This window comes from Scyliorhinus canicula, chromosome 3 (genome assembly GCF_902713615.1).
Source record: "Scyliorhinus canicula chromosome 3, sScyCan1.1, whole genome shotgun sequence".
Taxonomy (NCBI): domain Eukaryota; kingdom Metazoa; phylum Chordata; class Chondrichthyes; order Carcharhiniformes; family Scyliorhinidae; genus Scyliorhinus; species Scyliorhinus canicula.
Window position 1 is genome coordinate 153,870,897 of NC_052148.1, and position 13,229 is coordinate 153,884,125.

General features: G+C 50.3%; 1 protein-coding gene across 17 annotated transcripts in view; it reads right to left on the reverse strand.

Moving 5' to 3' along the window:
* Positions 1-13,229, reverse strand: part of slit2 (slit homolog 2 (Drosophila)) — a 537,548-nt gene that overhangs the window by 191,774 nt on the left and 332,545 nt on the right. For 12 of the 17 annotated variants that reach the window (XM_038791514.1, XM_038791510.1, XM_038791506.1 and 9 more), the window contains exons 9-10: positions 12,839-12,850; positions 11,004-11,148 (exon numbers count right to left, since the gene is read on the reverse strand). In XM_038791514.1, coding sequence (XP_038647442.1) covers positions 11,004-11,148; positions 12,839-12,850 — 157 coding nt within the window. The remainder of the gene's footprint in view (positions 1-11,003; positions 11,149-12,838; positions 12,851-13,229) is intronic. The other 5 variants (XM_038791516.1, XM_038791512.1, XM_038791513.1 and 2 more) reach the window with 1 other exon arrangement.

Here is a 13,229-nt window from a genome sequence, read left to right on the forward strand (position 1 = left end):
GTCGCATAGAAGATGTCCGTCATTGTTAGGAAAGAGATCCGGACACGGTACACCCTCGGCCTTGGTCGTCGCCTCTGGTGCCGTGGCTGCACCCTCACTCTCTCCTCCTCTCCCTCCTCCTCCTCCCCCCATGCTGCTCGACGACTGGCAACTCCTCGGCCCTTCCCTCTGCTGCTGCAGCTGGCCCTGCATCCACTGCGGGTTGTGGCTGTGGATGCTGCTCGCTCTCCAAATGCAGTGCAGCGGCCCCAACCACTGCGCAGAACATAGCCGTTCTGTTCGCAGACATTGTGCTAACCTACAGAAGGGTGGTGGGGGGCTGAGAAACGGGACATGTTAGACGGAGGTTACTCTACACCTCGGCAGCCGCCTGCCACGGGATACCTGTGTGTCCCGGTGGCCTGGTCGCGCTGCTGACACGCGGGCAGCCTAACCCGTGGTCACTTTCTGCATCCAGCGGGCAGTTAACTACGTCCTCTTCACCGGTGCGTCAGCGGCCTTGTTCTCGTGACCGGCACGCCATGGCATGCTGGCAGACATTTTGTAACCGGGGTTGGACGAGTCACTCGCTCACTCTCTCCCTACCCCCCCACTCCCACTCCCCCTACCCCCCCTACTCCCACTCCCCCCCCCCGTCTCCCCCACTCCCCCCTCCGTCTCCCCCACTCCCCCCTCAGTCTCCCCCACTCCCCCCTCAGTCTCCCCCACTCCCCCCCTGTCTTCCCCACTCCTCCCTCAGTCTCCTCCACTCCCCTCTCAGTCTCCCCCACTCCCCCCTCAGTCTCCCCCACTCCCCCCTCAGTCTCCCCCACTCCCCCCTCCATCTCCCCCACTCCCCCCCTCAGTCTCACCCACTCCCCCCTCAGTCTCCCCCACTCCCCCTCAGTCTCCCCCACTCCCCCCCCCTCAGCCTCCCCCACTCCCCCCCCCCTTCAGTCTCCCCCACTCCCCCCCCCCCCTCAGTCTCCCCCACTCCCCCCTCAGTCTCCCCCACTCCCCCCCCCCCCCGCTCTGGAAGGCATCCCCGAGAACGGGAGGGGGTCCCGTTCTCGGGGATGCCTTCCCCGTTGTGGCCAGACTCCAGCAATGCGCTGAGCTGTGCGCTGAGCGGTGCGCTGACCTCCTCGAAGCTCTCTTCAGCCAGCACGACTGGTTGACGAACTTCAAAAGCAGGTGTGTTGGCCGGCGTGAAAACATGGCGTGAGGACGTCGGGACTTCGGCCCATCTGGGCCGGAGAATAGCGGGGGGCCAATAAGTCAGGATTCTCGTCGTGTCGGGGGGTCTTTCGAAGCCTTTGCCGGGAATGCCGACGTGTAGTTTGTGCGGGGTTCGGAGAATAGCGGGAGGGCGTCGGACCGTCGTCGGCGTGAAAATATGCGCGGCCCGCTATTCTCCGAACCGGCGTGAGAGCGGAGAATCGCGCCCGTGGTCTCTTCAATCTTGAAATTATGCAAGAGGGTAGATGGGACCTTATGAAGGTAGAGGATACTAAGTGGAATGGAAATGTTAATACTGAGCACCACAGCAAGTTAAACAAGTTCAGCTATTACTGAAAATTGAGGAACAAAAGAGAGAACCAGTAAAAGAGAAGTTCAAGACTGGTTTATTAAATGCATATCAGTGAGAATCCCTCAAACATTACTAATGTGGATTCCAAATTATGTCATGGGAAGCCATTCAAAACTAGAATTTACAGGCGCATGTATTGATCTTCCTTATTGGGTCATGATGGACCTGAATAAATAATTTCAATACTTACATCCACCTTTTATTTAATATCAGAATCACATTCATGGTTAAATGGATAGCAACTGTAAGTTATATGTTGTTATTGCCGATTGTGCCTTACAATGGGTAATACAGGGTTAAAGAGACACTAAAGCAAGAAAAGTTGAGCGATGGGGAGGATCCAGAGATTTTCTTTACTGCTCAAAGTGATTGTATGGATTTATGGACCCTACCCAACTGTTTTCTTAATAGTAACAAGCTCAGTGGCTGAACATGTGAGAAGGATTTCACCCATCTCCAGACATCCTTTGCACACTATCCCACTATCAGGGGAGAGAATTCCCTCAGATAATGTGAAAGGAAATCGAATTATGCTTTTCATTTTTCTGACAGATTGTTTGTTCTAGGTTCTTCTCTAACAAAGAGGCACATTAGTAACAAACTCGTGCATCGCATTTTCATAATCATCTTACTTTTTGTTTTGAACCCCTCAAGGAAAATTCTCAGAGGCGCAACTAGTCTTGCGACTATAGATATATATACAAGCCTTTTTCTGTCTCCGTATATATTTATTGGAGCTACATTACTTGACCTCTTCAAACTCTTCATCCTCATGTTTTTTTCAGCTCACAAACATAAATCACCAGTGTAACTTAATTTGGTCGTGACTATTAAGAATTGGAATCGTGCGTGCAGTAAATCAGAGTGACATGAGGTCATATTGTAAGATCAGGTACTGCAACATGCACAAAACAGTGAACACTACGCACCTGATAAATAGATGACATTGGTTCACAGCACAAAATCTAGAGCTTGTCAGAACACCTGTCACGGTACCACCATTATTTAGGCCACCCTTAAAGCATCTGTCTACCAGTTCCAAATACAAACAGAGAATTTCTGGCAATATTTCCATTAAACAAAGATTTCACACGTCTCCTGAGGTTGGAATTTGCTGGAATTTTATGGTCTGCCGGGGACAGGATGGTAAGCCGGGCAGGATGGGAAAATATAATTGGGTGCCATACCAGTGTGTACCCACCCCTGCCCATTGCTGCTGCACTTTTACTAGCAGCAGGGGAGAAACTAGGCAACTCACTTGCCACCTCTGAGATTTTAACCCATGGCAGGTGACGTTGACGCCAAGTGTCTCGGCTGCACAGGTGAGACTTAGCAGGCTGTTGCCCAGGGGTGCCTCCCTCTTGTGCTCAACAGGAGATCCCATAAAGGTATTCGGCCCTCACCCCTGTGTTTCCCATTCCCACTTGTCTGCCCCAGGTTCCCATCTCCCTCAATGGGGCGTGCTGCCAGCCTGGCAACAGTGAGACCTTAGACTTACCTTCATCTCGGTTACATAGACTTCTCCCCTTCTTTGGAAGATTCACTGTAATCCCAACAATGGTCACTGCTCCCTATGATGCTTCAGGAATAAGAGCTGTTCGTATATGAGCCATCCCTGAGAGCAACTGCAAATCAAATGACGGAAGGCCCACCACAACCTAACTAACAGCCCAATCATCAAGGTGTCCAGAACAAGGAGACTTCCGGTTGCGGCTATGACCAGCTAAGTCGCACGTTTGGCTGCTCCTGTTAGGAAGGTGTTTTCGGGCCGATTGGAGGGCCCCTAACGGCCCTGGAACGGCAATTCCCAGTGGGGGAAGGTTCCCAGAGGAGAACCCCGTCAAATTTATGGTCGTCACCCGAAGTGGGGCAGGAAAAAAAGCGGCAGCAGCTCCCCGAAAAAAGCGGGGGAAGAAATCCAAAATGGCGGCCGGCGGCGCACCCGAGGACTGGAGGAAATGGGCGGAGGAGCAGCAGGCCGCTCTCCTGCGCTTCTTCACGGAGCTGAAAGTGGAGCTGCTGGAGTCGATGAACGCGACGACAACCAGGCTGATGGGGGCACAGGCGACCCAAGAGGCGTCAATTCGGGAGCTGCAGCAGGAGATGACTGTGAGGGAGGAGGAGGCCACGGTCCTCGTGGGAAAGGTGGAGGTGCACGAGGCACTCCACCTGAGATGGCAAAACCGATTGGAGGAGATGGATACCCGCATGAGGCGGAAAAACCTGAGGATCCTGGGCCTGGCAGAAGGGCTGGAGGGGTCGGACCTCCAGGGGTATGTGGCAGAAATGCTGGGCTCACTGATGGGGGCAGGGGCCGTCCCTTCGCCCCTGGAATTGGAGGAGGCCTACAGAGTAATGGCCAGGAAGCCAAGAGCAAACGAACCCCCGAGGGCGGTGCTGGTTCGGTTCCAGCGATTCAGTGACCGGGAGAGGGTGCTGAGGTGGGCCAAGAGAGAGAGGAGCAGCAAATGGGAGAACTCGACGGTGAGGATCTTTCAAGACTGGAGTGCGGAGGTGGCAAAGCGGCGGGCCCGGTTCAACCGGACGAAGGCGGTGCTGCATGCCAAGAGAATTAGATTCGGGATGCTGCAGCCAGCGCGCTTGTGGGTGACCTACAAGGACCAGCACCACTATTTCGAGTCCCCGGAGGAGGCGTGGGCCTTTGTCCAGGAAGAAAAGCTGGACTCGAACTAGAACCAGGGGATACGTGGCGGTCGTTGCCGCTCTGGTACTTTAAGCTGGACACGTGGCTTTCTGTTGGTTGGATTTTCACTTGGCCGTATTTTTGGACCCTTTTGTTCTCTATACCAGTTTTTTCTCTCTTTTTCCTGTTATTTATAATGTTATGGTGGGGGGGGGAGTGCCGGGGGTATGTGTTTCTTGTGGGGTTTTTGGTTGTTTTGTATTTATCGGTGGGAGATCGGGGACGGGGGTGGAACTGAAGATGGAGGGGCGGGGAGGGGCAGGGCGAAAGCGCGGGCTTTCCTCTGGTTTCCCGCGCACGGGGCAGAGGAGGGAGGGGGGTGGGAGTAAGGGGCGTGGTCAGCAATGGCTCCCTTTCCCGCGCTGGAGCGGGGTCAAGGAGGGGTGGTAAGGGGGGGGACGTCCCCCATGCCGGGAGGAGCCGGAGTGTGGCAGGGGCAGCCGGGTCAGCGTAAACCAGCTGACTCACGGAAGTACTATGGAGGGTGCGTCGCGGCTAGGAAGGGTCCTAGCCTGGGGGGGAGGGGGGTGGGGGGGGGGGGGGGGGGGGGGGAGGGGGAGGGGGGGAAGGGGGGGACAATGGGTTGCTGCTGAAAAGGCCAGGGAGGAGAAGTTGAGGACTGGAGGGGGGGGGGGGGGGGGGGTGGGGGGGCGCCATCGCCATGGGGAGCGGGTCAGAAAGGGAGGGCTGACTCGGGGCGAGCAGGTGACAGGATATGGCTAGTCGGCGGGGGAAAGGGGCGGGCTGCCCTTCGACCCGGCTGATCACTTGGAATGTGAGGGGGCTGAATGGGCCGGTCAAGAGAACGAGAGTAATCTCGCATTTGAAGGGGCTGAAGGCGGATGTAGCAATGCTACAAGAGACCCATTTGAAGGTGGCGGACCAGGTCCGCCTGAGAAGGGGGTGGGTGGGACAAGTGTTCCACTCAGGACTGGACGCAAAGAACCGAGGGGTGGCGATCCTGGTAGGGAAGAGGGTGTTGTTCGTGGCGGCGGAGGTGGTGGCGGATAAAGAGGGTAGATATGTCACGGTGAAGGGTAGGCTGCAGGGGGAGAAAGTGGTGATGGTTAATGTGTATGCCCCGAATTGGGACGACGCTGGCTTCATGAGGCGCCTACTGGGCTTCATTCCGGACCTGGAGGCAGGGGGCCTGATCATGGGGGGGGACTTCAACACAGTGCTGGACCCCGTGTTGGACAGATCGAGTTCAAGGACGAGTAGGAGGCCGGCAGCGGCAAAAGTGTTAAAGGGGTTTATGGAGCAAATGAGAGGGGTGGACCCCTGGAGGTTTGGGAGGCCGAGGGCGAGGGAGTATTCCTTTTTCTCCCATGTCCACAGAGTCTATTCTAGAATTGACTTTTTTGTATTAAGCAGGGGACTGATCCCGAAAGTACGGGAAGTGGAGTACTCGGCCATAGCGGTCTCAGACCACGCGCCACACTGGGTAGATTTGGAAATGGGAGAGGTGCGAGACCAGCGTCCGCTGTGGCATCTGGATGTGGGGTTGCTGGCGGATGAGGAGGTGTATAAGAGGGTCCGGAAGAGCATTGAGAGATATCTGGACATTAATGACACGGGGGAGGTGCAGGTGGGGATGGTATGGGAGGCCTTGAAGGCGGTGATCCGGGGGGACCTGATCTCCATACGGGCACATAGGGAAAGGAGGGAGAGACAGGAGAGGGAGAGGCTGGTGGGGGAGCTTCTGGACGTGGATAGGAAATATGCGGAGGCACCAGAGGAGGGGCTGCTGGGGGAACGGCGCAGTTTGCAGGCTAAGTTTGACCTGTTGACCACCAGAAAGGCGGAGACACAGTGGAGGAGGGCGCAGGGCGCGATTTATGAGTATGGGGAGAAGGCGAGTAGGATGCTGGCGCATCAGCTCCGCAAGCGGGATGCGGCTAGAGAAATTGGGGGAGTGAGGTAGAGGGGTGGGAACATAGTGCAGAAGGGGCCAGAAGTAAATGGGGTTTTCAGAGACTTCTATAAGGAGCTGTATCGGTCAGAGCCGTCGACGAGGGGAGGGGGGATGGAGGGCTTCTTGAACAAACTGAGGTTCCCCAAGGTCCAAGAGGAACTGGTAGAGGGGCTGGGGGCGCAGATAGGGCTAGAGGAGCTAGTCAAGGGGATTGGGCATATGCAGTCGGGGAAGGCGCCGGGGCCAGACGGGTTCCCGGTGGAATTTTACAAAAAATATGCGGATCTGGTGGGCCCTGTGCTGGTGCGAGCCTTCAACGAGGCATGGGAGGGGGGGGCTCTGCCCCGACAATGTCGCAGGCACTGATCTCTCTGATCTTGAAGCGGGACAAGGACCCCGTGCAGTGTGGGTCATATAGGCCTATCTCGCTCCTGAATGTGGATGCCAAGCTGCTGGCAAAGATCCTGGCTACCAGGATAGAGGATTGTGTGCCAGGGGTGATACACGAGGACCAGACGGGTTTTGTGAAAGGGCGGCAGCTTAATACGAACGTGCGGAGACTGCTAAACGTCATCATGATGCCGGCAGTGGAGGGGGAGGCGGAGATAGTGGTGGCATTGGACGCGGAGAAAGCATTTGATAGGGTGGAGTGGAAGTACCTGTGGGAGACGCTGGAGCGGTTTGGATTTGGGGAGGGATTTGGGTGAAGCTGCTCTATTCGGCCCCGACGGCAAGTGTAGTGACGAATGGTAGGAGATCGGAGTATTTTGGGCTCCACCGGGGGACCAGACAGGGGTGCCCCTTGTCACCCCTGCTCTTCGCACTGGCAATTGAACCGTTGGCGATGGCACTGAGGGGCTCAGGGGGGTGGAGAGGGCTGACAAGGGGCGGGGAGGAGCACCGGGTATCGCTATACGCGGACGACCTGCTGCTATACGTGGCAGACCCAGAAGGGGGAATGCCGGAGGTGATGGAACTGCTAGCAGAATTCGGGGACTTTTCGGGGTATAAGCTAAACTTGGGTAAGAGTGAGGTATTTGTGATACACCCAGGGGACCAGGAAGAGGGAATCGGGAGACTCCCGTTGAAGAGAGCAGGAAAGAGTTTTAGATATTTAGGGGTGCAGGTGGCAAGGAACTGGGGGACTCTCCACAAGTTGAACTTCTCTAGGCTAGTGGAGCAGATGGAGGAGGAATTTAAAAGGTGGGACATGGTGCCGCTGTCGCTGGCGGGCAGAGTGCAGTCCGTTAAAATGACGGTCCTCCCAAGGTTTTTGTTTTTATTTCAGTGCTTGCCCATCTTCCTCCCTAGGGCCTTCTTCAAAAAGGTGACGAGCAGCATCATGAGCTACGTGTGGGCGCACGGCACCCCAAGGGTGAGGAGGGTCTTCTTGGAGCGGAGTAGGGAGAGTGGAGGGCTGGCATTACCCAACCTTTCGGGGTATTACTGGGCGGCTAATGTGTCGATGGTGCGCAAGTGGATGATGGAAGGGGAGGGGGCAGCTTGGAAACGAATGGAGAGGGCGTCCTGTGGCAGCATAAGCCTGGGGGCCCTAGTAACGGCGCCATGGCCGCTCCCTCCCACGAGGTACACCACGAGCCCGGTGGTGGCGGCCACCCTCAAGATCTGGGGGCAGTGGAGGCGACACAGGGGGGAAGTGGGAGGTCTGATGGAGGCACCGTTAAGAGGGAACCATAGATTCATCCCGGGGAACATGGACGGGGGATTTCAGAGCTGGCACAGGGTGGGTATCAGGCAGCTGAAGGATCTGTTTGTAGATGGGAGGTTTGCGAGCCTGAGAGAGCTGGAGGAGAAATTCAGGCTCCCCCCGGGAAACATGTTTAGACATTTGCAGGTGAAGGCATTTGCTAGACGCCAGGTGGAAGGGTTTCCCTTGCTCCCCAGTAGGGGGGCGAGCGATAGGGTGCTCTCGGGGGTCTGGGTCGGAGGGGGGAAGATATCGGACATATACAAAGTAATGCAGGAGGCGGAGGAGGCATCAGTAGAGGAGCTGAAAGCCAAGTGGGAGGGGGAGCTGGGAGAGCAGATAGAGGATGGGACATGGGCGGATGCCCTGGAGAGGGTTAATTCTTCCTCCTCGTGTGCGCGGGGGGTCGGGCGGGGGGGGGGGGGGGATATCTGTTAAGAGGGAATCTTGTGTAATAGTTTATGGTTAGGGGGGGCAAATATTTTCATGTAAAAAATCTCTTCAATAAAAATTATTTAAAAAAAAAAGGTGTCCAGAACACTCAGAGACATATATAACACTAGAATTTAAAAAAAAAATTTAAAGTACCCAATTCATTTTAGCGTGGCCAATCCATCTACCCTGCACATCTTTTGGATTGTGGGGGTGAAACCCATGCAACACGGGGAGAATGTGCAAACTCCACACGGTCAGTGACCCAGAGCCGGGATCGAATCTGGGACCTCGGCGCCGTGACGCAGCAATGTTATCCACTACGCCACCGTGCTGCTCTGACAACACTAAAATGGGGAATAGCAAGTTAATAGATGGGATAAGTGAAAGGGAGAAAGTATTAAATTCCAAATCAAGGTTTCTGTGCAAGTGTCAGGTGGGTGAATAAGATCAAAGATCAGTTGGGAAGACATTTAGGGGACAATGATTAATGTATAACTACGGAAAAAAAATCAAAGAAAAATCAGGAGTAAGAATAATTAACTAGGGGAAAGCAAACTTCAATAGGGTAAGAACGGATCTAGCCCAAATTAATTAGAGCTCAGTGGATGACAAAGAGATGGAAATTGAGTAAAGAAGAAAAAAGTGTGCTGATCACAGATGTCAGGAGGAAAATAAAATGGAGAAACCAGGCTAAATATAGAGGTCCAGGGAGGACATGAAACAGCAAATCGGAGAAGTAAAGAAGGAGCATGAAAAGAGACTGATAGCTAATGTAAAAGGGAATCTGCAGGCATATATAGTAAAAGGGTGGGAAAGGAAGGGTGGGCCAAAAAGGGGATTTAAACATGGAGACAGAGGGCATAGCTGAGGTATAAAATTAATATATTGTATTTGACTTTACCAAGAAAGAAGCTGCTGTGTAGGTAATGTGAACAAGGAGGCAATTCAGACTCCAGGAGAGTTTAAAATTGAAAAAGTGGGTACTGGATAAGCTTTCTGTACTTAAAGTTGGTAAAGTTGGTGAGATGCAGCCACATAAGGAGATATTAGGGCAGATGATAAAATGTTTGATCAAAGAGGTAGATTTTTATGAGCTTCTTAATGAAGGAAGGAAAGGTAGAACGGCAAGGAGCTTTGCAGGTTGGGTGAGGAGGTTGCTGTAGTTCCAGAGTGTAAATCGGCAGCAACTGAAAGCACAGTCATCAATTGTGGAACAATTCAACTCAAGGTTGTGCTGGAACTGAGATGCCCATTTTCTAACTTTGATAAAGAGTCATCGGACTCGAAACGTTAGCTCTTTTCTCTCCCTACAGATGCTGCCAGAATTGCTGAGATTTTCCAGCTTTTTCTCTTTCGTTTCAGATTCCAGCATCTGCAGTAATTTGCTTTTATTTAGCTTTTGCCCATTTTCTAAACTCCAGCACCCATCCAGTGGACTGTGTCTGACCCATTTCTAGCCAGTGGAGTTCAGTCTTTTAATCTCTCATCAGCAGGAGATGCTGATCTGTTGTTGCGGTGTAGGGAATTTAAAAATGTGACAGGCAATGCTGCAAGTTTTCTCAGCAGGATTTCACTGAATCTATTTTTATCTCAGATTCCCAACATCTGCAATGTTTGCTTTTGTTTAATGCAAATAATATATTTGGGTTACATTTGATCTGAGAAGTAGCCAGGAAGTATACACAGTGAAATAATGCCATTAAAAAAAATCTTTGTTTCAAATGTTAGCAATTATTGAGTGGAAAAAGTCAGCTGAAAAAGATTTCAGAGCGCAGCTTGAGAGATCATAGGCAGATTCTGCAACCTCAGGCTGCTATGAAATAACAGGTATTGTGTGGCTCACACTGAACATTTTAATACTGAAAATTTCAATCATTAATCAAGCAAAGGAGCAGCAGGTACTGAAGGTTCTTACAATGGAGAAGTATTTTGGCGGTAATGTTGTGAAAAGTATCTCCTGTTTGCCGGTTACATAACCTGCCCGATTTTTATTTCATTCATTTGAATCCACTACACCAGATATGCAGCGCGGGCAGCGAAGACCAAAAATGACCCCAATAATTTAGCAATGAAACTGCTTATGCAGCATACCATATTTATAGAACATACAGTGCAGAAGGAGGCCATTCAACCCATCGAGTCTGCACCGACCCACTTAAGCCCTCACTTCCACCCTATCCCCGTAACCCAATAACCTCTCCTCACCTTTTTGGTCACTAAGTGCAATTTATCATGGCCAATCCATCTAACCTGCACACCTTTGGACTATGGGAGGAAACCGGAACACCCGGAGGAAACCCACGCATACATGGGGAGAACGTGCAGACTCCGCACAGACAGTGACCCAGCAGGGAATCAAACCTGGGACCCTGGCGCTGTGAAACCACAGTACTATCCAATTGTGCTATTGTGCTGCCCATTTATACTATGTTCATGGGTGTATGTAATTCAGCTTTCTGGTAACTTTATGTCTCCCTGATATAATAGACTAAATCTACTACCAGAGCGATCCTTTCTACTTTGCTGTGCAAGAGAATATATCTGAATTCCCCAGCTCTCCATGGCGATACAAATGACAGCAGGTAATGCCCTTAACTGAGCAGTCAGATATTTGTGAGGCAAGTACACTATAAGATCGCACATCGGTTTTGTAAAGAAGCTAGGAGCTTACATTTCAGTGATGCTCTCGGGAAGCTTGCTGGATATCTCAGTGAGGCTCTTGCCACGACAATCCACAATACTGTTGCTACATGTGCAGACTGCTGGACATGACTTTGAATGGACACTGCAGGACTGTGTTGTTAAACTCTGGTGCCCTACAGGGGTGAAGAGAAGAGCAATGACATTATGGAAAACTAAAGTCGTTACGAATTTCTCCCCTCTTAAAAGTGTGCTCCACTTTATTTAATAACTCAGCTGGCAAGTTTGAAATGAGTTGTATCATTTTAGTGTCTCAACAAGTGCAAAAGGTTAAAGCACAAGTGACTGCAAAACATTAAAATAAGATTTAAATGACTGACTGCTCTTAAAAATCAAGAAGTAGAGTGAAGCAGGGTTACTTTATTCCTATTCTTCAGTCAGAACTTATGCAAAAGAAATATGTGGTTGCTTTGAATATGACTTACACAAACAAATTCACTTACAAACATGGCCACATTTATTACATTTCCCTTGTATTTTATATTATTGATAGGCAGAAGAATAAAAAATGTTTTATTTACATTTTTTTAAAGTAGCCAATTCATTTTGTTTCCCAATTAAGGGGCAATTTAGCGTGGCCAATCCACCTATCCTGCACATCTTTGGGTTGTGGGGGTGAGACACACGTAGACTTGGGGAGAATGTGCAAACTCCACATGGACAGTGACCTGGGGCCGGGATTGAACCCGGGACTTTGGCGCGGTGAGGCAGCAGTGCTAACCACTGCGCCACCGTGCCGCCCTAGGTGAATAAAACATAATCAAAATACCAGAGCATCCAGCTAAACAGTTCCAATTGTAGTACATGCAACAACCCCAGCGAGACAGATTTACTTTTTCCAGTATATTACTTCATATTGAATTACAAGCACACTCACTTTAAATGGATGCAGCAATTACTTACCAGATAATATTTCTACATGAATACTAATTGTAATTGGACTTGTTACTCAAAACTTACAAGTCCGGTGAGCATAAAGCACAATGTTTAAGTCCTGAAAATTCCACTCTTGATAACCAAAGAATGCAGCAGGAACTGTGCATGGAACTGATGAGAAAGTGAAAATGCCCGCTAACTTAAAAAAAAAGCTTGATGTGTAACGGTGAGGTGGAAATGTTGCCCCAAGAATCTATCCTCTTCACTTTTACATTTGGTCCTTCCCAGCCATGTGCCTATGTCAGACTTGTATTTGGTTAGGTGGGGAATAACTGGGGCAACACCTGGGAAATCTTTACCAGATGGAGGATAATGAAAATACCCGGTACTAAAGCAGGGGCTAAATATTTTGTTCAATTTATCTCAACTCTGATTCAAGAACATCTTTTGTTGCTATGTAATACAATATTTTTAAATGGCAACAAAAATGCAAGGTGTAAGTGCAATGGAATTATGAAGAAAATGCACCAACTCTTGCATATTGCAAATATTAACAGTGGCTCTCAATGAAGTAGAGGGCAAAAATCCAATGCCCGGGTTCAGGTGATGAGCAGAACACTTTACTTTCATTGTTTAGGACATGGACCAGACACCTCAATTGGATTACATGCATCTAACTCATTAAACTGCATCCCTATTATTTACTCTGCTGTATTATAATAAATCTGAGTTCGTATGACAATAGTGACAAATGAGGAAAATAAAACCGATTAATTAGCACCTTGATTGCACATGCACGATTTGAAAAGCACTAAAGGGAATGCTTTGTATATCAGGACAGAACTCTGGAGATCAGAATGCAATTCCATCAGATAGCATTCCGGCCAATATCTAACAAAGTGTAGAATAGGAAAAGAGAAGTAAACTTGCCTTTATCGTCATCTGGAAAGCGGGATGAAAAAAATGATCAAAACACAATGAGATTAATACCATATCTTTCCAACAAAACCACTAATGTTTGTCAAAGGTTGTAAACCATTACTGTTAGCAGCTTTCTTGGAAGACTAGAGCTCAACAACGGAATTTAAAAGTAATTCAAAAAAGCATCTTTGGCTTAATAAAAAATAAGAGGAAAGGTGTTTGATACCCAAGGTAGTCACTCATGGAAGTGCCATAAGTGCACTGTGAGTCTGTGCAAGCAAGGTCGGAGCACCATTTCACATCTAGTTGCCTGAATGAAGACAACATCTCCATATAATACACGTTCAAAGCACTTGCAACATCACCAAGAATGTTAGGGTGCTAATTTTTTCTTATCCAT